At 44.8% G+C, this 24,510-nt stretch overlaps 1 protein-coding gene across 9 annotated transcripts in view; it reads right to left on the bottom strand.

Moving 5' to 3' along the window:
- IQSEC3 (IQ motif and Sec7 domain ArfGEF 3) overlaps positions 1–24,510 on the bottom strand; it is a 140,852-nt gene that overhangs the window by 20,120 nt on the left and 96,222 nt on the right. For all 9 annotated transcript variants that reach the window (XM_083572234.1, XM_083572232.1, XM_083572233.1 and 6 more), the window contains 2 exons: positions 15,686–16,773; positions 8,983–9,144 (listed from right to left, as the gene is read on the bottom strand). In XM_083572234.1, coding sequence (XP_083428360.1) covers positions 8,983–9,144; positions 15,686–16,773 — 1,250 coding nt within the window. The remainder of the gene's footprint in view (positions 1–8,982; positions 9,145–15,685; positions 16,774–24,510) is intronic.

Below are 24,510 nucleotides of genomic sequence, written 5' to 3'. Positions count from 1 at the left end.
AATATACATATTATTTCATGTCTAATTTTGCCTGTAATTAGTTGGGCTTTAAAAATAATAATAATACACAAGTGGTTCAGACATAAGCAGCTGCTTGATACAAGAAGTGGTTCAAAAGCAAGCAAAGATTGATTGAGTTGGAACTGCTTAATTACATGTATAAATTCCTTTAAAACAAGATTCCTCTTCCTTCATTTCTAGCCACACTGTTGAAGCTGCACAATATAGACAGGATTATCCCAAAGGTGCTCTCTTTAATAACCTTTGGGGATGTTTCAAGCATTATTATTCTGAAGGGAGGAAAAAATAGAGCACTGAGTCATAGAGAGAAGGCATTTTAACATGAGTATTGGTTATGCATGTAACAAACAAATAGGTATAGCTATGCAAAATAAAGACGATGTGTGTGTTTTGTAGCAAGTGATCAGATTTTAGCATGGAGCTTTTATAAATGTACAGACAAACAGCTGCACACAAGCTTGAAATCCATCAGATGCTACTGTTTGGCTGATTGTTACTAAAGACTCTCCTGGGATAGTCTCTTCTACTTTTCCAAACATCCCTTTAATGCGGAGGCAGGTTTACATGGACGGCACATAATAAACCTAAATAACACTGAGCGCCAGTAGAGCTTTAAAACACGGGGGGGCACAATTCTATTGTGCTTGAATCCAGAGCCTCTGAGATCACTTTCATCACAATTTCAACCATTGTAATTTCTTGTTGGTCCTTCTGCCCACAGGTAGCATCGCCAGAAGAAACCTCAGTGTCTTGCCAGTGCATATTCTGCCACAAGGCACCTAGGACAGGACTCATCGCAGCACCGGAGGCTCACAGTGCAAGGGTTTGGGAAAGGCAGGAAGCAGCTGTACCGTTGTGGGCCGGGGATGTGCTCAGCCAAGCGCAGTGACCTATTTTCCAAGCTTTTTCCGCTCAGGTGACAATGCAGCGGGAGCCAGCTTCCCACTAAAAGCGTCTGCAAAATGAACTCGTAGCCCACACTCAAGAAGGGAACAGAGGAGAGGCAGCCAGGTGGAAACTCTTAAAACCACAAGACACAAAGATATTAATAAGTAACAGCCCTCTTCCCTCCCTGAAATAAACAACTTCAGGGCAAGCTAGGGGAAGGGGAACTTGCCTCACGTTGCTCAGGCAACATCCCTGCTCACCAGTGGTTCCCAAGGTGGGGTCACAAACAGCTGCCCCCTCTTTACACCAATCTACCTTCCCTAATGCACCTTGCTTCCCTAGGAAGAATGGGTATATGCAATGTGGGGAATTGTGGGTAGGAAGACCGGATGCAAAAGAGCACAGTGTTTGAATTGTTGGGATGTGAACAGATGCTAGGAGAGGAAATATTTATTAGATATTATCCTTCCCTCCTCACGTTTGTGAGTTTAGCAGAGTGGCATCCATTTGCAGCTTAAAGGGAAGCTTAGCTAAGCTTGTTTTAGTCTTTTAGTTTAAGTAATCCAAGCAGAGGCGGAGCTAGCTGCTCCGGCACCCGGAGCGGCGCACATAGTGTGCACACAGGGGCGGGGCTAGCCGAGTGCGGGGTGAGCGTCCCAGGGGGGCGCCACACCCACCGCACCCCCCTCCTTCCTTCTCCAGTGAATCCAAGATGCTTTAAGGCAGATTTTCCTGGTATTTCCCCCTTCTCTCCCCCTTAAAACAGCAATCACACAATCAGTCCTGTAAAAGGTAAAAATAACATTTACTCACTCAGAATACTTGCTGAAGAGTAACAGATGTAGCAACTTTGTTCAGGCAGGCTTAAAATGGTAAAATCTGGCCACCAAGCCACTGGCCCAATTATTCATGTCAAGCTCCTCCAAAATGCCAAGACCTCCAGGTCCTTCAACATTTGCCAGATGAAATTGTGTTTTGAGTGAATATAAGGGAATGCTTAGGTGAACACTGAACGTAAGAAGAACCCTGTTGGGCCAGCCCAAATGTCCATCCACTCTAGTGTTCTTCCTCTTTCCTGCAGTGGTCAACCAGAAGCCCCCAAAAAGCCCCCATGAAGGGTTTGAAGGCAACAACCTTCTCCTGCTCTTGTTCCCCATCACCAAACTGAATAGGTGGGCATGGCCACCCCAAAGATATCTCTGCAGAAGTGACAAAATCAGTACAGTGGTACCTACAGAGGGAAAACAGCTATTGGACACACTTGACAAATAGATGCATTTGGATGAAAGGAATATAGGAAGCTGCCTTATACTGAGTCATGCCAATAGTCCATCCAGCTTAGTATTGTCTTCAGTAAGGACTCATCCACACTTTTCTTTGTCCCTAGCTTTTGCTCCACTGCTTTCCCCTGGAGAAACCTGCTCTTTAGTGCTAAACTGGAATGAAAAGCAATATGTGGGAAACCCCATAGTCGTTGGTTCCATTTCAACACCAAACCAGGAGGAAGCAGCAGAGCAAGCAGAGGTGTGGATAAGCCCCAAGTGACATTTCCTAGGAATGACAGAGATTGAAACTGGGACCTTCTGCATGCAAAGCAGATGTTCTACCTCTGAGCTATGGATCTTTTGTATGTTTAACAGCAGTCCCACATGCAGAAACTGAACAGTCCCTGGCATAGGGAAAATTGATGGGGAAAGCCTTGCCTCCTTAATTTCTGCCTGCCAGGCTGATGCTAAAGGCACAGGAGAAGAAACAAAGGCTGGCAACCACTCATTCAACCACAGAGGCTGCTGGTTTCATAGAGGAGATGAACTGAGAAATGTATTGCTGTTTCATTGTGATGGCGATGACCACGCGAAGCCAAGGGCATTTCCTTCCTACACAGATGTACTGAATTCCCTCCATGCTTTGGGGGAAGTGGGAACTTGTTCCTTGCACCTGTCAAGATTATTTATGAATTTGTTTCCAAACTGTCTACCCCACATTTGTAACCCGCAGGGCTCCAACAGCAGCTTATGGTTAAATACACACAAAAAGACGAAAACCCATACAAAAGGCAGGACAAGCAAGAGACCAGGACAAGCAAGAGAAATCTAGCTAAGGCACAACAAATGCCTTCCTGAATTGGAAAGGCTCAGCCATCTTTCTGAAACAAGTGAGGAGTTTCGTAGAGAGACTGCTGAGAAAGCTCTGGATTTGCCAGCCAGTCACCAAATCGCCCTTTGTTGAAGGGCTACAGCTCACCAGCACATGTTTTACATGTCAGATTCAGTTCCTGGCATCTCTGGGTAGGTCTGGGGAAACTCCATATCCCAGAAAGCTGCTGCCAGTCAGTAAAGGGAAGACTGAGCTAGATGTAAAGGTAAAGGGACCCCTGACATTAGGTCCAGTCATGGCCGACTCTGGGGTTGCGGCGCTCATCTCACTTTATTGGCCGAGGGAGCCAGCGTACAGCTTCCGGGTCATGTGGCCAGCATGACTAAGCCGCTTCTGGCGAACCAGAGCAGTGCACGGAAACGCCGTGTTACCTTCCTGCCAGAGTGGTACCTATTTATCTACTTGCACTTTGTGCTTTCGAACTGCTAGGTTGGCAGGAGCAGGGACCGAGCAACGGGAGCTGACCCCGTCGCGGGGATTCGAACCACCGACCTTCTGATCGGCAAGCCCTAGGCTCTGTGGTTTAACCCACAGTCCCTGAGCTAGATGAGGCAACAGCAAATGAGCTTCTTCATGCTGCACACAGTCAAACTTTAAAAGAAAATTTGACCAATTCATGGAGCAGAGGGCAATTGACGGCTCCTGCCTCTGATGGCTACGCTTTGCCATAACAGTTGGAGGCAGCAATGCTTCTGAATGCCAGTTGCTAGAAACAGCAGAAGGGGAGAGTGCTCTTGATCTCAAATCCTGCTTGCTGGCTTCCCACAGGCATTTGGTTGGTCACTGTGAGAAGATGATGCTGGACTGGCCTGATCCGGCAGGCTCTTGTGATGTTCCTCTGCTACTTGGTACATTTTGACTATTATATATTTCTGGGAGAGCTGAAAGCATTTCCTGTCATTGTGACCTTTGAGAAAGAACATAACACACCTGCTCATTCATCGAACCCCCTTCAAGGCTCGTCCTGAACAAACGACTACGCATTGCACAAAAGAGGCAGGATGGCACGTCCGTTTCCTGAAAGTCTGATCAGCTGCTTTCCGCCAATTTCTCAGTGGAAACAATGGAATTGCAAGCTCTGGACAGTAAGGAGACCAGTTCGCCCTCCAGGAAAATAGATCAGAGCATACTGCCCCCAATCTAACAAACAACCTGCTCCCATTCACCAGAATGCCTCTTGCATTCAGAAAAATAACACTCGCTTTGGAAACAAATTGAAGACGACAGTTGTGCCTGACCTTCCCAGAATCCTTCGACTTGCACAACAAACAGCCCACCCCCAGTGATGCTGCCAGCTCCATTCACGGAACGAGCCGTCCACTGCTTACCCAGCGGAGCTTATGAATGAACGGGGAGGGTATGACATTCTTGAGACAAAACATAAGGAACAAAAGGTGAACGGAATCAGGGCAAGATAGATGGACAAGAACAAAACGGTGGCATAGAAGGATGCTCAGGAGGGCGGAGGAAAGCAAATGGATAGAGATAATGACAGTGGGACAGGCATAACGGAGCTGATCTCTCAACCATGCTTAAGAAATTGAGAGTGGGCTACACAGGTCACTGTCGCTCCCCTCCTTCCTTCCCCTTTGGCCATGTATTCCCCCTCCTTTCTCAGTGTTTCGCCATTACAACTGCACAGATACTAGCCATACTTAATGCTAACCAGGTTCCCCATTGTGACAATAAGGACTGAAGGGTTTGCACACACTGATTAAGAAACATCTTAGCTGCATTCACCATGGCGAGCATCACTGCAGATGTAATGCTTAAGCCATAGTTTAGGCAAATCAGGGAAGGGTGGAGGGAGGAATTTACACCAGTGAAGGGAGGAGGGCAGAGGATGTTGTGTGCTTCCTTGTTGTCTGTTTCCACTTTCTTAGCAATAGGAAGCACTCATAATTTTTGGCAATATGGGGGGAAGAGGATGATAACAGGAAGATGCCTTATATCAGGTCCATCAGATTATTGGTCCATGTAGCCCCGTTCAGACTGCTGTCCATGGTCTCATGCAGAGGGTTTTCCCTCTTTCCTTTCTTCTGCTATTTGATCCTTTTACCAGGAGGTGCCAGGAGTTGGGTCCTTCTGCATGTAAAGCATGTGATTGGCCGCTGAGCTATTGCCCCTCCCTTGCAAGTTAGCCAATCAAATCTTATTAGTGCAGTTCCCTGTGCAGGTTTCTAGCAAGCTATTCACACCCAAAAGTCATTTGAAACCTCTTTACTATATTAGAACATCGGAGATAAGCCAGGGGCTTATTATGACCGTTGGGAGGTCAGCCTTCTCAGGGGCACACGATGGAGAGTTTCACAGCTTCTCTAAAAGGGATTCTATCATTCACTCATTTGATTTGATTAATCTAGCAAGGCTGCACTAGCTGGATCAATTCTTCCAGTACACATTTCAGGCGATGTTCATACAAGACTGAAGCTAGACAGGCACAGGAAGACGATGCAATTACAAATAATTTCAAACTGGGGAGTGCAGGGGAAGAACCGTGGTGGATTTGGAACTGTGTGCATTTGCAATGAGCAACTGCCATTATCACATTATCACATGCAGCTGGAGCAACTACACGCTCAAACAGCCAGTTTCTTTGGGTTTACTGTGAAAAAGGAAAACCAAAGCCTTCCAGCAGTGCTGGTGGATAGCTTGCATGGAAAGCAGTTCTGTTGGATGACTGGAGATAAGCATCTCAACAGACACATCTGAAAGGCCCTCTTTTTCAGTGACTTACGATTAATTTTTGATCATAATAGAGGCTCTTTCTGGGAGTAAGTGCAGCCCTCACTTTGGCTACTGGAGCAGGGGAAATGTGTGTATGTGAAACCATATAGTGTTGCTCTTAAGGAAGCCTGTCCATCGACAGTGAATGCATCGAGAAGAAAGGGCTCATGTTATGACATGCAGGGTAGATGGGATGGGGATGTTTTAAGCATGCCATGTGCTGTGTACTTTCTTCATTGCAGCTCTCTCCCAGTTCTTAATGGGAATAAATTCATTCAATCTGGGGGTTTTCCCCCTATGTGAACCTACCCAATTCATACTTCCTGCACCAGCAAGTGCATCAAAACACAGCTAAGCTTTCAAAATTCACACCTTTCTGGATTTTGTGGTGCACTTCTCAAAGCAAATGAATATATTAATGAAAATAATATACAAAACCTGATTGTATCAGAGGGGAATTGTTCGCAGAAATGCACATATAGGCCAAATTGCTTACAAAAATGAATATACCGGAGAAACACACACAATAATGCATATGGATTTTTTGTGTATTTTTGGAAGGGGAAAAAATTCGCTATCTGATGTAGAAACAGGTTGAACTGAACTTAAGGTTGCAAAGATGAGAAACTGGAAGAAACCAAAATGGACAGATTCACCCATCTCAAGTTATTGCACACTCTCTAGTCACCTCTCCCCACACAGGACCAAACAAGCAAAGAGATAGGGGAGAAGCGAAAAAGAAGACAAGGAAGCAGCCCAGAGCTTTGGAATTCCTGGTCCTGGGGAAGCAGTGAGGTCTCCTGATCAGCAAATTGTAGGCTGCTTTGGATCTATTTCCATTCGTTTGAAGTCTGTACCCAATCCCAACTCTCAGGCAGGTCTGGGCAGTGGAGGAAGCAGAGATGAGGCAGGCGGCCTTATTGAGGGGCTGGTTTCTAGAGTGCCTGTATATTAATGAGGCACTGCACAAAAGCCAAAAAAGGAAAACACAGGAGCTGCCCTTGCAGTTACAATCTAGAAAATCAAACACACACACACACACACACACACACGGGGGTGGAAGGCAGAGGAGGGAGAGCAGTTTGACACTGCCCAGGACAAATAGGGTTGTTAAGTGGCATTTACAGCCCATTGGCATAAAAGTGATATTCTCCTTCCTGTCGTTCTTGCTGGGGTGGAACAGGAGCAATCATCAGAAAGCAAGAGCCCTGCTTGACCAAACTGAGTGCCCATCTGGTCTAGCATCCTCTTCTCACTGTGGCAAACCAGATGCCTATGGGAAGCCTGCAAGTACTAGGCCCTGAGTGCAACAGCGCTCTGCCCACTTGTCATTCCCAATGACTGGCATTCAGCGACTTTTGCTCCTCTAGCTAGTGGCTAGGCCAAAGTGTCCTTCCTCTCACTTCTGCAATCACAGGACAACTGACAGTTTAACTGCCATTCCAGCTTTGAGGGGAGAATTAAGATTTACTGCAGATGCTTGTTCTCTGGATGACGGCTGAGGCCGGTAACCAATAACCTCTGCTGGTAGGGGTGCGACCTCCCAGTGGCTCTGGGTCCTCTAGCCTGTGACTGAAGTGACCTTTCCCTTGCTTCCTCAGATACACAGCTATCCCTCTCCCTATTGCTTCTGCCCTAGTTACTTTTAATTGTGGTGCTTGTCACAAGAACATTGGAGGGAGCATGAGCCCTTAATTATATCCAGATCGATATGCATGCAGCATATTAAAAAACAAAAACAAAGGGCGATCAATATTCATTTCACTGGTTGCAAAGAATTAAGCCTGGTGGCTGTCTGACAGGAAGAAGTGGACCTTTAAATTAGGACGCCTGTGCCTGGGAAACGCATGTATGCTGTCTTGGGGGTCCCATGATGGAAGAAAGGTGGGATATAAATGTACGTACTGTACATAAATGGGAAAAATAGTTCCCAGAGGAGAAGAATTTAAGTTGGTACTGTAAATACATCCTAGATAATCCCAAATCAGAGGAGGCCTGACCTGCATACAAAAGACATACTGGGTTGTATTCAATTAAGTTTTACTCAGTGTAGACCCACTGAAAGTAATGGAGGTCCATTACTTTCAGTGGGTCTACAATGAGTAAAACTTAGTCAAGTTCATTAATGTCCATGGGTTTACGCTGAGTAAAACCTAGCTGAATGCCACCCACTGTAATGCCATCACAGAGCAAGGCCTTTGAAACAGAACAGGAAAAGTGTGCACAAAGGGGTCTGGGAAGGGAGCAAGATAACAAGGGTGCTTGGGGGAAATTCACAATGCTCTGAGCCCACTTCCAAACCTGAACTGGCAGACATACCAGCCAATCAAACACTGGCTGAAGCTTCCTGCTTGCCACCACCGCCTCCTCCACTTGCCCGTTCCTCTCCTCTACCTCTGGCTATGGGATGTCTCCTTGGCTTTCCCCAGGCTAAGTCAATGGAGGACAGGATTGCAGGGTTGGAGCAGGTTGCAGCAGGGAGAGAGCAATGGAGCTAGCAAAGAGCGGCAAGGCTGAGGGTCTTCAGCAAGCGTTTGATATGCTGGTATGTCTGACAGCTCATGTTTGGAGCTTGAGGCTCCAAGCTGTCTTTACATCTCACATCTTTAGATATTTTAGCCCCAGTGATGCATGTCCAAGTAGCCTCAATCTGGTGTTTTGAACTGCAACTGCCCTAGGCTCATTGCTTCAATTCTTTGTACACCTTGCCTGCCATCACTGCGGATGATGTCACTGGCCTTGCTTGGGTCATGCTATTTATTAGTGCTGAGTCAACATAAAGAAGGTGGGCAATGGGGCAGGAATTTCCCCAAGTCTCTAACTGATTTGGGAGTGTAAGTGTCATTAGATATTTGCATAAGGATAATCCAGGTCCCTTGATTCCCAGCCTGAGCATTTCTCCCCTCCTCAAGTTGTTCCCATTTGTTAACGTATTATAAACCAGAATACAAACAAATCAGGCAGCCAGATTTCAGCTTCCTTGATGCTGTGGGCTTCTCCGCCTAATTTCAGTGGGATTATTCCCAATGCTCCCCAGATGCAAACAAGAAGCAGATGCATATTTATTTCAAATAAAGAATACCAGGAAGAGAGCAGCAATTGGGGGCGGGGACAGGGGGAATAGCTGCCAGTAGAAGGAGTTGTGGATGGTGGGTGAGTAAAAGAATGGGGTCTGGAAAGGCCACTTACTCTAGAACATCCCGGTTGAACTGTTTCTTGCTGTTCCCCAGGAACTCCCCGATCATCTGCCGGCTGAGCCCCTTGCGCTGCAACAGGAAATGCGCCACTCCAATCGGTGTGTCTGGTATGAAGCCCCGAGATATAAGGAACTGGATCCCCTTGTCTGGATTTCTGGGAAGTAGAGGGAGTCAAGAGTCAACTTGCTATTCCCTTCAGTACTTAAGAGCACAGCAATCTCAAGCACACGTCTTGTATCACAAGGGATATCAGAGCACAAGAAGAGCCCTGCTGGGTCAGACAAAAAGGCTCATCTAGTTCAGCATCCTCTTCTTGCAGAGACCAACCTGTAGGGAGCCTGCAAGTAGGAACTGAGTGCAACAGGAATCTACTACCCATTTGTGATTCCGAGCAACTGGTATTCAGTAGCGTTGCTGCATCATACAATGGAGATAGAACATAAGACATCATAGCTAGCAATTCCACAGTACTTATATAGGCTCCCCGTGTAACTCAGAATCCTGATTGCGCAAGTTTCTAAATGCATGCAGGGGGGAGGTGAGGATGGGTAACAGGGAGAAGCAGAGGCAAAATTAGCACATCCCCACTCTACCTTCACACAATTCAAATGGCATGAGGGCTTTAATGCCTGAATAGGGCTATTATGTAACTTAGATTGCAAGCTGTGCATTGTTGTTTTTTAAAAAACTGCAAATCACCTTAAGAGTTCCTTAGCAGAAAGGTGGAATACATATGCAGTAAGATACACAAATGGCAGTTACATAAGATCCTTTCTGTGGTGTCAACTTTTATTTTACTTTCTACTTTGCAGATCTAACGAAAGGAAATTTAAAAAAATACAAATATTGCCAGCTGACCCTAATAATATGAATATTCTATCAACCCTCTTTTATGGTAAATGTGCAGATTAAGATACACAGTCCATATGTCCAAATAAGTATCTAAACAAGATTAATGATTCCCACATAGAAAGGGTAGTGAGATCTTCAAGCCACTGAGTACTAGCTGGTGGGTGTTTATCTTTCCAGCCTTGCAATGTCATGTTAAGAGCTCACAGAATCCACTTTTGTTGTCTGTTCTTCTGTTAGGCCACATTTGCACCATGCATTTAAAGCACTATGACACCATTTTAAATAGCCATGGCTTCCCCCAAAGAATTCTGGGAGCTGTAGTTTGTTAGGGGGTCTGAAAGTTGCTAGGAGGCCCCTATTCCCTACCCAGAGCTACAAGGCCCTGAGTGGTTTAACAATCAATCCCTCTGACAACAGTAGCTCTAGGAGGGAAACAGCACTCTCAACACACTACAGCTCCTGGAATTATTTGGGAGAAGCCATGAATGTTTAAAGTAGCATCATGGTGCTTTAAATATATGGTGCAAATGTGGCCTTATACGTGGGCCCACCCCAGATATATAAAGGTGTCAAACTTACAGTCATTTTAAAAAAAAATGGCAGCCATTTTGGGTGCCACAATCTCTCTCGCTGCACTGTAGATCTGAAAAATCACTTTTGGGGGGCTGAGATCTCTCACAGCACCCAAAGTGGGCATTTTGGGATGCTGTGGTGTGCTCTCGTCACAAAAAACTCACCCCTATTTGTCAGTGTGAGAGTGAGGCGCGGGTCACGTACCTAGCCCGGAAATGTGTCCCAGAAGATGCACATCCTGAGTCTGAAAAAGTTTGACAGTATGTAAATTTAATCTGTCATCTGACTGATTCTGTTTGAAGTGTTGGGACTCTCTAAAAGGGATCAACTCTTTCAGTGAGACTCCAGCGCAGAGGCGCCACCTTTTCCAGAGGATTGAGGGGGCTGATGCGGCGTTGCACAACGTCCTGACGTCACGCATGTCCTGTGTCAGGACATCGCACATGGGGGCCCTCTGAGCATTGAGTTCATTGTTGTTTAAAGCTGAATTTGCTCCTTACGCCATTTACTTAGCATGCAGGTGTAAAATAGCCGCATGGAATAAGTGCTATGTAGGTTACCACACAGTAACATTGCCCTAAAACACTTTCAGTGCTCTACACAATGTGATTTACACCACAGCCTGTGTTGTTTATGGGTTGAGCTGGCAATATTTCCCCCTGTTTTCCTGAGGAGCTAAGCAAGTTTGGCTGGGTGCTGCGGGATTCCTACAGCTCTCCTGGCTTTCCCTTCCACCTACGGAAATGGCCGCCTACACAAACACCGCTATTATAGCAACACTGCATAATGAGGCTTTCTCCATTCCAGGAATTCCACCCACTCGCTCTGGAATGTGTTGCCGCTTGAAGTGCAGAGTCACAAATGCATTCAATCAATTTGCGGGAGGCTGTCACAATTCAGAATATTACTCAATAATTGCTCACGGGGGAGTTGCATGATTGAAGACATGGAGAACAAGGCCATGCAGAAGACCTCTTGGGCCACAAAGACCCAATTTTGTATTGGGCAGCGGTTATATAACGCTGTAGGTAAGCCACTGGTGTTATTAAATCCTGTCAGGAAGGTTTATGTAACCAAGCATCCCAGCATTTATTAGTGGTAGCAATAACAGTTGTTGTTCTGCGGGGAGCATTTTCTGTAACTGAAGGCTCATATACACAGCCAAATGGTGAAATGGAACAGCATCAAAGCCATTTGGCAACCAGAAGTCATTATTTTTTTATCATCACTGAGGGTGTTGCACAAGAGGTAATTAATTCCATTGGGGGAAAGCAGGGCAAAAAGCAGATTGAGACTGTGGTCCAAAATGAGGTACGTGTGCATATGGAGAGGAGGTGTGGAATAGCACCAGCCCTCAGCACTTACCACAAACTGTTATTTGCTTGAGTGTAGGCCATTTGGATTTTAAAGAGGGCCAATTTTTTGTTTATGTTGTTCTTCAGTTTGAGGCGGAAGGGATGCAGTATTCTGGCTGGCTTCATTCTGGTAACATGGGTGCTAGGCAATGAGCAAATATAATAATCTTGCACCAAGCCCCCAATGGATCAGTGCATCTGGCTGCTAACCAGGCTAGTGTTTAGAGTCCAACCAGGAATGTCTGTGGGCAGGATTCCTGCACTGCAGGGGGTTGGACTAAATGACACTCGGGGTCCCTTCCTACTGTACAATTCTATGATTCTAAGTATGTCCATAGGTGCAGCAAGAATAAGGCTAGAACAGATTGCCTATCCAGTAGGGACATAGCAAGTTGCCTTATACTGAGTCATGTAGTTCAGTATTATCTGCATGGACTGGCAACAGCTCTGCAGTGTTTCTTCTAGACCTGCCTACAGATGCCAGCAATTGAACCTAAGGCCTTCTGCACACATAGTAGACGGTCTGCCACTGAGCTGAAACCACAGTACAGTGGTACCTCGGGTCACAGACACTTCAGGTTACAGACGCTTCAGGTTACAGACTCCGCTAACCCAGAAATAGTACCTCGGGTTAAGAACTTTGCTTCAGGATAAGAACAGAAATCGTGAAGCAGCGGCGCGGCAGCAGCAGGAGGCCCCATTAGCTAAAGTGGTGCTTCAGGTTAAGAACAGTTTCAGGTTAAGAACGGACCTCCGTAACGAATGAAGTACTTAACCCGAGGTACCACTGTACAGGAGATAGGTAGATAGCTGGGTAGACTATATAGGTCAGCAACATCTCCACTCCTAGAGCGTGTCTGTAGCCACACAGACTAGCTAGCTGCTTCTCTGGTCTTTCTAACTTCTTTTCTTGGGAACCACTTAGGATTCTGCCACTTCTCTCCTTATTCATTCATGGGGGAGAATAACAGCATCTATCTGCTTGGCCCCAGACTTACCACAGGCTTGGACTGGACATGGTAAGTCTACAGAAGTCAACTGAGCCCATGCTCATGCCTGTTCTTCTGCTCTCCTCCACCTCCCTTCCCCTGCCTTAACTCAGCCTCACTTGAAGGAAACAGGAAACAGCAGGGTCTGGTTGCAGGTTCCACTGCCCAGGGAGCTGGCATTCCAAGTGGACCAGATGTGGGTGTGTGGCCCAAAGCAGCCAGGGGTTGGGTTCCAGTGGCGGCAAAACCAGAGGCTGGTTAAAAGCAGGCAGAGGTCCAGATCAGGAAAAGAGACAGAACTAGGCAATCCTTATGCTAGAGAAGACCTGTTCAAGTGGAGTAGACAGTTCTGAGGCCAGAGAGCTATAGTGCCTGGCCAGCTGACTGAACGCAAAAGCAAATTAGTAGCACAGCTTAGGTGGCGCTCTTGACAGCCACAGCTTGGGCCAGACAGATGTGCAGTATGGAGTTCTTAGAGCTGATCTGTGATTTCTCAGAAAAGGTTTTTTTCTAATAAAATTTCTGAGTATGTGTTTTGGTTCCCCTCTGAAAAAAGAGAGGACCACATTGCGGAATAGTATCCAAGTATTCTCCCTCTCCCTTGCCCCCACACAGTGCCCAGGAACAAGGCAAAGTCTGGAGTATTGTGTGGGATGCAAAATGATGGTGAGGTTGCTGACATCATAGCCACTAATAAAAGAAGCCATGCCACTGCCACTGGTGAGAGGTTGCTGTATCGGTTGGAGAAATCCCTACCTTTGCTTTGAATTTTGCTTTCGGTGAAATGTTTGTGACATACCTAATGCAACTGTGTCCATGCCAATTACCTTCCAGAAATGTCATCAACTCAAGTGGCAATACAGCCTTTCTTCTAACAGTCTTCACAGCAAACCAAAACACAGAACAAATAAAGTAGTCGGAATGTCCCTTTTGATTGCAAAGGAAGGTGCCCTGCGGTCACCCAGGTAAACAGCAAAGCCAAAAACAACACATTTTCTTTCTGCTGTGCATCTCAGAGCTGCTCCCCATGTAATGATTTCAAGTCAAAGGAAATACTCCAGCAATTCTCTCCCATAAATTTAGAATTACGAGTGGAGGTTCAGAGAGCTGTTTTAGGTACACTATAAGACTTGGGCAGAAAACCGACCTACATAGAGGATAGAAAAATCTGAAGGGCAAAACTAGCAAAATGTTTCTCTGAAATCTGCTGTCAGCATAATTCCAACTAAGCATGGGTCTAAAGGTGGGTGATGTAACCTAAGATATGCAATTGGCCTTTTTGGACACAATCAAAGAAACCAAAGCAATTATAACAAACAACCCGTTATTATCATGGTTAGTGTGTACAAATACTTATAATGGGCACAACCCAGCCAAAGATAAGCACTTTTTTCAGTCAAACTGCTAACCATGTGCTCCATTATCTTTTGTTCTTGAAAAAAGAAGCTTTGGAGCGTTAAACTTTGATCAGATTGCGTTCAGAGCTTTGCAAATTTTGGCTGACCTTGGCTGCCAGCCAATATATGACCCATTAACTGAGGCAACCATTGAGGTCCTCCTCCAGACATCCTGCCTTCAGGTGTCAAATGGGTAAATACCAGAGACAAAGCCTTGGGAGTGGCTCCCTGAATCTCCCCCTAAGAAATCCATTTGACACTTGCTTCTCAGTTCGTTTCAAGGCAAGTAAAAACTGTTTCACTCAAAGAGCTATTCTTCACATAGCAAATGAGAGTATGCTGACAACATTAAGGCAGCCCTCCTGCAATTTGATTTACGGCAGCCACAGGGCACAGGTTCATATGAAGCTGCCCAAAGTTTGGTAGAATGTGTTTAGGTTTTTTTTTAAAAAAAAAATTAAAGCCAATATATGATGATAGAACATCAGTCCTGGATCCAATTCTCCACTCAGCCATGAAGTACATGGGTTAGCCCAGGGTGAGTCATGTTTTCTAACCCTAAGTGTTGTGAGGCTAAAATGGGATAAAACCCTGTATATGCTGCCTTGAGCTCCCTGGGAGAAGGTTGGGGTAAAAATGCATATATATATATATATATATATATATATATATATATATATATATATGCATGCATGTATTTCAAGTTCTACATTCATATTAATGTTTGAGTTAATAAAATGAGCAGTCCCGGAGATACGCCATCTGCTATTACCATCCAACAAATGGAATAATAACCAACCGTTAAAGTGCATGACGAAGCTATAGAAGGGCAAATTACAATATTCCCCCAAGGATTACTGAGGTTCAGAGAATCATGCTGAGAGCCAATAGAAGAGGCCCAAAGTGCCTCTTCAAAAACCGAGTCCAACATGTAATGTTTTTGACCTCCCCTGACTCCAGTTTCCCGGCTGCTGTGCCTGGTTCCCTCCCCCCACCCCCAATACCTACAGCTATTTTTCACAGCACAGTGGCCTTAGCTGAGCGAAAGCAGGAGAGAGGGATAGGGGAGAGAAAGATATTAACTTGCTGCTGCCTGGTGTATAATTATACCAAGCCCGCCAAAAGAAAATTGGCAGCCAAAATGCTCACGTCAAAAGTGGCAAATCTCTGTGGAGAGGGCATGAAAACTGAGGTAATTTTTAAATTCTTTTTTAAAATCCACAGATGATAACTGGGATGTTTATGTCTCATTCTCACACAGCCCTATTTAGATAGCGGCCAGAGAACTCTCAAGTGCTGTGGACACTAAGCACTTGTGAGTCCTTTCTTTCCCCCTCTGTGGCACAGCTTCAGTGCAACTGCCTGGCCCACAATAAAACAGGGTCTGCGTTTCTTAGGTGGCCAAACCCTTAAACATGAAAGCAATGTGACTTGAAGGAGACAAACCCACTTTTCCCCAACAGCCTTTGTTGTCACAAATTGAGGAAAGCCACGGGAGATTAAAAGATTTATTATTATTAGCCACTTACATGTTAAAGAGGTTTAGCCCAATGCGGTAGAGCCGTTTCCTCATGGTGTCCGTGGAAAGAGTAGGAGATTTGCAGCTGGCCGGGTTTTCACAGTGATACCGCGGGAGACTCAAAATCATGGCCTGCAGGGCTTCCTTCGAAGACAACTCTGAGGCAGACTTCGCCGAGGTGGAGGTGCTGCTGCTGCTCAGCTGCTCTGAATTGTCCACATTTTCTGCCTCCGAGCCCTTGTTCTGCCCAGCCTCGTGGCTCGAGCCGAACTCCAGCTTCTGCACCATCATTTGTTCTTGGTCTGCTTCCCCTCCCGCCAAGCCGTTGGTGTTGACGTTCCCCTCAGTTGCCGTATGACTATTCTGAAGGATTCCGGAGTCAGGCTGCCCCTCGGAGACAGCTTGAGGCTCTTGGTTCTCTTTCCCAGCTTCCTCTGGGATTTCTTCTATTTTGGCAGCTTGAGAAACCCCCGCCTGGGTGTTGTTGGCAAGGCAGTTTGCCATAGACACCGAGGTAGATGAGGAGACGGAGAAGTTCTTGTTGTCAATCTGGACGGTGACGTCCCGGAAGGCCATCATGAGGGTGCTGCTGCTCTTTGGCAACGTATCTGGCAGCAGCCCTTCCTCCTTCTCTTGATCCTTCAGTTCGGCTTCCAAGTCTTGGTTTGGCTGCATCGCACTGAATGTCTCCCTTATCTGGTAGGAGCTGCCATCTTGAAGGGAACACATCGTCTTCAGGCTCCATGTGCTGAGGGCGTCATCTATAGACTTGGCCAAAGACTGGACTTGCTCGGTGAAAGAGTCCTCCAGCTCAGTCAGGGCCCCGCTTATGGTAGCTGGCAAAGACGGAGACCTCACCAAGGGGATGCCAACAAAGTTATAGCCTTCCACGAGGGCCTTCTCAGCAGAAAAACTTTCAGAGTTCTGGACTCGGACTTTCCTCAGTGAAATCCGCCGGGGCATGCGACTCTCCAGGAGCGAGTTCCGTATCTTCTCAAAGTTTTTGCTGAGCTGGTACTGGCGGAAGGCAGTCTGGATGGTGCAGGCTGCCCTCCGAGAGACCAGGTGGCCTCCATATTTGTGCTCTAGCATTTCGATCTGAAACAGAAAAGCAGCATTTTTAAAAATTGATTTCTGAACCAGTTTCCACTACTTAAATTTACAAAATGATTGCTCTCTAAATATGCTCTTGAGAATTCAATACTGCATTTGTGAGTCTCCTTTCCCTGCTGTGTGCACTGAGGGGCTCTGGAAACGATTTACTTGGCTCACAAAGGAATTGTTTCCTTTTCTTGCCGGGCCCATATCCAGTTCTACCTAGGGAGTGGATGAGATGATGCATCTCCCCCAATCTAAGCCATTATGTCAAGGGGGGCCAGGGTCCGTAGCTCCTCCCACACATCTGGGACAGTGGCTTCACCTCTGCTGTCTCAGCATGGGTACGCAGGAGCAGAATGCCCAAATGTTGCTGCATATCAGCGATATTTGGATGTTTCATCCCCAGCTGTACATATAGGGCCAGTAGAAATGGGACTGAAATCCCTTATGGGCAGGGCACACTCCCTCCCCCCCCCATGTGCTAGGCAGAGTATCATCCAATCTAGCCTTATGTATTTGCATACTCTGGGATTCCAGCTGTGCTGCTTAAAAATATTTATTATATGTATTTCTTAGAACAAACAATCCAAGCATATACATGAAGAATTAGAAACCTCTGGTCCACAGAGCAATCTTGGCCCATTTTAATTTTATATAGTTTAATTACCTTTTACCTATTATCATTCCTATATTTTTAACTCTCTGTGTTTTATTTACGTTTGTTTTAATTTTTGTGAGCTGCCTTGAGTCCTGGTTCTGGGTGGAAGGTGGGACATCATCATCATTAAAAATAACTCTTATGTTCCTCAGCAAGATAGGGCCATCTACGGACCAAAAACCTCCCTCCACTTCTAAATATTTTGCTCCTTTGCTTATAATAATCAGCAATGTAAGAACCATAAACGAGGGAGAAAAAGATAGTGGTGATGTGTGTCCTGCAAAGGCACCCCAAAAAGAACTGAAGATCTGGTTTAAGAGGTTAGAAATATCACCAGGGATAAATATCAAGAGGAGTAAGAAGATACAAACACCCTGGATGGGCTACTTATTGATGAATGCCCAGAAAAAAACCCACTGAATTAGTCAAGGAAACCATGGCCAAACTGGGCATTGTGCTCTGGCACATTCTGAGCCTGAATGCTCTGCCCGGTTTGTCTGAAGAATTTTTGTACCAAATAGTCTCCTTCTTGCTACCTCACTGATAAAAGCTTAACAAGAGGACCACTGGAGTGTGCTTTCGGTCCACACCATATACATCATCCCAGATTTGGTCCCCATGAATGATCATTAGGTGACAATGGCAGCGGTGGTGCTAATGCAGGTGATGGATGGAAACGGTGAAGAAAGCCGAAAGGATGGACACTAATTATCCCCGTAGAGATTTACTGAGACCAGGGTTGGCTTCGTTCTTCTTTCGCCTGATAAAGTACTTTGTTCTTCTTCAGAGTTCTGGAGGAAACTGGGGTTTGTAAGATTTCAATTAATAAAATGAATGAATTGGAGAGGGAGGGCCAAGTGATGGAAATCACCTTTGCATTGATAAGCAGACTACCATATGGGAACCCAACTGATCATGCTGCCACAGGAACACCAGCCGCTCTCTGCCCTTACTAATGATGCCATTACTTAGAACATCTGAATAAGGTTGAGCATCACACTGCATGATTCTCAAGAAACGTCCACCCCAGTTATTTCTCTCCTGCACAAGTATGTACACAATTCCCTCTACTTCCAATGCTCAGGTTATGAATGCTGTTGCATATGTAGCCAAAATGGCACTACCCTTGCAGGAGAGAGGTATCAACAGCTTGGAGGAACCCCGAGGTTTTGCAGAAGTGCACATTTTCTTCCATCTTCCCCTGCCTTGTCTATCAGCAATTACTAGAAACAGGGGCAGCAAAGGACGTGTATGTGAAAGCAAGCTTCCACAGGTGCAGCTGATACAAGTGTATGTGCACATATTGATGTGCATGCCTGTACATCACAGTGCTTATCTAGGGCCCACTGAACTGGCCGGATTCTTCTGCTGATGCACATGGCCATATGGGAACACAGTTGAGCACAATTAGCTGCACGTGAAGGCAGTCAGAATTAGGGCCAGAATTCTGAGTGGCGTAGAGTTGCGCCACTTCCCCCAAATTATTTTTGGATGTCTTAAGGGATGGATTTTGTCAATAAGTCAGAATCAGTTTGGGCTGAAGGTCTTTCTTTGAATAATTAAAGCATCTCTTTTTCCATTTCCCAAGTTCTAAGAGTGATTAGGAGGACTAAACTCTTTCTGCCCACTGGGCAGTACTCTAATGAATAAAACATTATTGCAACCCCATTTTATCCAGCATATGAGATGGACAGTAGAAGCAAATGATTTAGGATGAATTCAGATGGCCTGGTTGACATGTTGCCATGTTTACAATGATGCTGGAATGCTGCACAGGTCATATGAACCCTTCAGCACATGTCTGGGTTGCACTCTCTCATGTCCTGATCAAAGTGGAACTTGCTGAGTCACGATGCGGCAACATGTGCTGGAGACTCCACATGGCAGATTCAGCATTTGAATTGGGGGAAATGGTTAAGTGTACTAGCATTGAATTATTTACATTTAAGGCCAAAATCGTGACCAATCATTGTCCACTATAACAGACACATGGTATAAGCGCAGCAGACAATATCCATAAATTAGATTGTATCTTAGGCTTGTTACGCAGAAACTGAGAGACTCAGAGATATCAAATATCTCCGGGTTGCCTTGAGAGCCATGTTTTAGACATTTAAAAAGGGGGGGGGGATTGCCCAGGATATTAACTGATCTTATACCTTTTTGTATTTTTATTTTGTCTTTTTGTATTTTTTTTTTGTATTTTTTGTATTTTTGTTTTATTTTTATTTTTTTGTATGATAATTGCTGTTGTTTCTGATGTTTCTGTTTTACATTTGTTTTATGGTTCTCTTTGTAGGCTGTCTTGAAAATCTAGATTATTTGAATAAAAAGAAGAAAACAGCACCCTCACACTAAGCCCTGAGATTCCCATGAGGAAATAAGCACATTTAAATAAAGCATATACATTTTAAAAAGACAGATATATAAAATAATACTTGTGCAGTGAAGTGTCTCTCCTGTGTTCCTATTTGCTGCAAATAGCACTGTTGGAGACAAACAGCAGCGCCAGGGCGCAATTTTGCTAAGTAAATAATATGGGAGAAAGGGTTAGACTTTCACCACGTACTACAGTGCTGATGTGGATCTGAACCCCTATAGCAGCTTTTGCTAAGGATGAAGGCCTACTTATAAGCACACTTTTAAGTAATGTGTAGCTTGGAACCCTGAACATATGGCCTAGTTGTTACAAAGCTGAATAAAGCATACCTTGCTATTAATAAAGCTGAAAATGTCATGGTGGCCACAAGAGTAGGAACCATCAGCTATGTGGTTGACCACTTGAGGTTTTTGATGAATCAACAGCTTCTCTAGGAGTTTGTGCGTAGGGGTGAATAGATGGGAACCACTCAACCTCTCTCATTTGAAATTTTGAGATTTAATTGCTAGCCTGAAATAAAAGGAAAATTGGTCTCCCTTATACTACCCTGCAAAAATAGGCTGTCCTAACATGGTACAGTGACTGTGTGACGAGATTAAATAGGGCAAGTGACCTGCTTGCATCGTATAGCTTTCCAACATCTTTTCCCAGCAGAACATACAGTATTTTGTGCAGAGTGCCATGTCTGCCATCTGGGGCAGGAAGGAACTCACTACATGATGGGCTCAAGAGATGAGAACCTGGCATCATAGGGGTGACAATCCCCATGGTAGGTGTAACATGTAGACCAGCTGCCATCAGCCCCTTGAGAAGTACTTCTTGGGCATCACCTTGGACAAAGATGTGTCTGAATGCTCTCTTATGTACAAAAAATTCTAATTGGCTAAAAACTAGCACACCATTGTTGTCATGTGGGTTTGCTTGGGCTAGGAAGAAGAGAGGTCCAGACTTCTATCATTCCCTTACTCACCTTTCTTTCTGAACGAAAAAAGCCCCAAATGTTGTAACCTTTCCTCACAGGGGAGTTGTGTGTGCGCTTTAAGTACTTAAATTAAAATATGCTAATCTGTGGCTCGATTAACCAGGCAGCTTTTAGTTAGACTTGTCTAACCAATTAATTGATTAAACGTTGTCACGTTAACATTTGGGGGAAGCTGTTTAGAATTCTGTGCCAAAGATCCCCATCACGGACACATGGTTTTCTGGAACTGGGAACTGTGCCAGGCCAAGAAATCCCTGCTGTCTGGAGTGGAGCTCAAATGACACACATGCAATCACAGCTACGGCCAACACTTTAAAAAAGTCTTGCTGCACCAATCCCTGTCTATATCTGTCTTCTTGCTTCTCCCTGCTGCGTGGCAAGGCAAACCTTGACTGGAAGCCTTGATTTGGGGGAAAGGGCCATAGGGAAGTACGTATGTACATACATACATACATAATTTCATTTGTATGCTGCTTTTCCACAATTCAAACTAGTTTACAATGTGAACTAATGCATAACTACAACATAACAAAAGTGGTCATAAACAACAAACAAAACATTAAAAAATACGCAACCCAACTGAACTTCCACATAAATCTAAATTAGGTACTAAAAAACAACAGCAGCAACACCCCTCCCTTCAAAAACAATAACAACCAAACTCCAAACAGCCCAGTCCATTAACATTTCCATTTAAAACAGAGGAACTGAAACACTCTGAACTTGGGCTGGACTATACAATTCCACCTCCAGCTTCTTGTTCCCCTGATAAGAATTACCGTATTTTTCGCTCTATAACACGCACCTGACCATAACATGCACGTAGTTTTTAGAGGAGGAAAATCCGTAGGCATGCCACCCGTAGGCATTCCCTCCATAACACGCACAGACATTTACCCTTACTTTCTAGGAGGAAAAAAGTGAGTGTTACAGTGCAAAAAATACGGTAAATAAATGGCAGGAGCACAAACTTTTCTAAGCAATGCTCCCTTTCCCCAATATTATATGAAGGTGGCATTGCACTGAAGTCACTGAGGCAGGGGGGACGTTGTTTTAATAATGGAGGCAGCCATAAATGGCTTCACTGAATGCCTAAGCCCTTGCTGCAAAAGTAGCAGGAGATTTCTATCTGCCTTGCATGCAGAAAGTCCCAGGTTCCATCCCCAGCATCTGCAGGCAGGACTGGGAGAGGCTCTTACCTGCGACCCTGAAGACCTGCTACCAGTGTAGGCAGTGCTGAGCTGGATGGACCAATGGTCTGACTCAGTGTAAGGCAACTTGGATGTTTTCCTGTGTGAGCCATGAGGGTGAAACAGGTTTGAAAGTGGTTTAAGTGCATGACACAGACATGACAGTGATGGACAACCTGCTTTATAGGCAGAAGGTCCCAGGTTCAAATTATCAGCACCTCCAGGTAGGCCTGGGGAAGTTTCCTGTCTGGGAACCCTGGAAATCCACTGCCGGTCCATGGGGACAATGCCGAGCTTGATGGCCCAAAGGTCTGGCTCATCATCATCGGGGATATGCGTGCAGATATTTCTACTTCTGCATCTCAGTGCAAAAAATAAAGACTTGTGGAAACTTGTGCAAAATAAAGTTATGCATAGGACCTAATGCACAAGAGGTCTGGCACCTAGGTTCAGCAGGTATCTGACCTAACTGGTTGTTAAGACCAGGCCATACAATGAGATACCACCTTCTCAAAAACACTGTTAGCTACCAAAAGAAGTTTAAGGTTCTGTTGCTGATATTTATGGCCTTAAACAACTTTGGACCAGCAGACCACCTCCCCGGGTAGGGACCTAACCAAGATCTTCTAAGGGGACCCTGCTGGTTGCTCCACACCCAGCAGATTTTCACCTACAGAAGTGGGCCTTCTCGGTGATGGCACCCAATCTCTGGAATACCCTCACTTGGGCAATCCGGGAGGCAGGAATGATCTTTTAAGCTCTTAAAAACACATATCTCTACCCAAGCCTTTCTGGACTTTGACTCTTAATTTTTAATTCTGTTTCACACACTGTTCAGTTTTATCTGTGCTAGTTTTTCCCCCAAATAGAGATTTTTATTAAATTAAGTCAGCCTCACCAACCTGGTAGTGTTGTCCTGATGTTTTGGACTAAAACTCCCATCAACCTCAACACTATGCTTGCTGGGGCTGGTGGAAGTTGTAGTCCAAAACATCTGGAAGGCACCAGGTTGATGAAGGCTGCGTTAATCGGTAAAGTTTTCTAAAAAAATAAATAAATAAAATAAAATAAAATAAAATAAAATAAAATGAATGAATGAATAAACTATAGCTGGCTTATTTTTCAATAAGCTAGACTGCAGATGTCATGCACGCTTACCAGAGAGTAAGCTCCACTGAACACAGGGGGACTTATTTCCATGCACATGATTGTGCTGTTAATCTCCATTTTTCAGAGGCTGCCTGCTCACTGGAACAGAGCTCTGCTACTGCTTTAGCTTTCATTCTTGATCGCAGACTGTAGATTTAATTTGTTCATCTCTAGATTCATTAAATACCAATTGTACTGCATTTCCCAGGATTTTTTTGTGGGTTTGTTTGATTTCACCTATATCCTTTATTTTTTTTAAAAAAAAGTTCTCCATGCAATATATTTCCAATTATACTTTGTTGCTTCATTTTGCCTTTCTCAAGGGAGGTGGTGGGAACATTTGAACTTCTCCAGTTTTCAAACTTTTTCTGGGTTTAACTAGTAAGAAAGCAAAAAGAAAGGAAATGATTGGATTTTCAAAGTTTGTTTTGTTGGACCAAGGTTTGCCAACATAGAAAAAGTTGCAGTCTCTTCTTCTCAAGAAATAAATTCGTGGCTGATTCCTGACTTCTAGGTTTCAACGTGGGTCAAGGTGACACCCCCACACCTAAAATGTGAGAAGCATTGCCCTACCCTTCTTGAGGAAGCTACTTCAATTTGAATTCCAAGGGGGAATTTTGGCTTTTTGCGGGTGCTAGTTAGTTACTGGTGTCATCAGCTTTGGGTCAAATTTTTGGATGTGAAGGTATTTTTTTACTATTGGTGAGCTTTACACTCTTCCTTAAATGTTGGTGCATGTTAATTGCTGGTATTTTGTATTGTTCTGTTGTAGCAATAAGTATACTTTTTATCAGGCATTGTTATTATTCTACTGCATTTGGACTTCTTTTTTGTATATACATTTGCTGTGAATATAGATGCATTTGTGGAAATTGCAGTTTATAAATAAAATGACTGTGACTATGAGCAGTTTTATGTCCTCTTATATTTTACCATATTTATTAATGAAGCAGCTGATGGGCTAGAATGCAAGTTGGTCAGGCGAACAGATGTAGTTGACTGTAAGACTCCTGTACCTTCAATAGTTGTGTGTAGTTTTTTGGGGGTGGAGCTTGTTGCTTTTGTGTCACAGTGTTGCAAGAGTGAGGAAAAAACTTTGCATGCCAAATTCAGCACAGGGCCGGCCTTGGTATAAGACAAGTGAGGCAGCTGCCTCAGGTGGTGCATGCAAGCTGGTCTGTGCACGGGGTAAGTGGCCACCCCAGTCATTCTTCCTGATATACCTGTTGGAGGATGAAGCTGCGAGTGGCACACAGCCTGTCCTATGCCTTCGTGGAGGACACTGACCCATGTCCAATATTCAGGTAAGTTTGACTTGCCAGCCCAGCTGGCTTTTATACATAGAATGGGAGAGGGTGCCATCTTGTCCTTTGCTTCA

This window comes from Podarcis filfolensis (genome assembly GCF_964270895.1).
Source record: "Podarcis filfolensis genome assembly, chromosome: 10".
Lineage (NCBI taxonomy): Eukaryota > Metazoa > Chordata > Lepidosauria > Squamata > Lacertidae > Podarcis > Podarcis filfolensis.
Note: the sequence above shows the minus strand (reverse complement) of the source record. Positions and strands in the feature narration are given on the sequence as shown.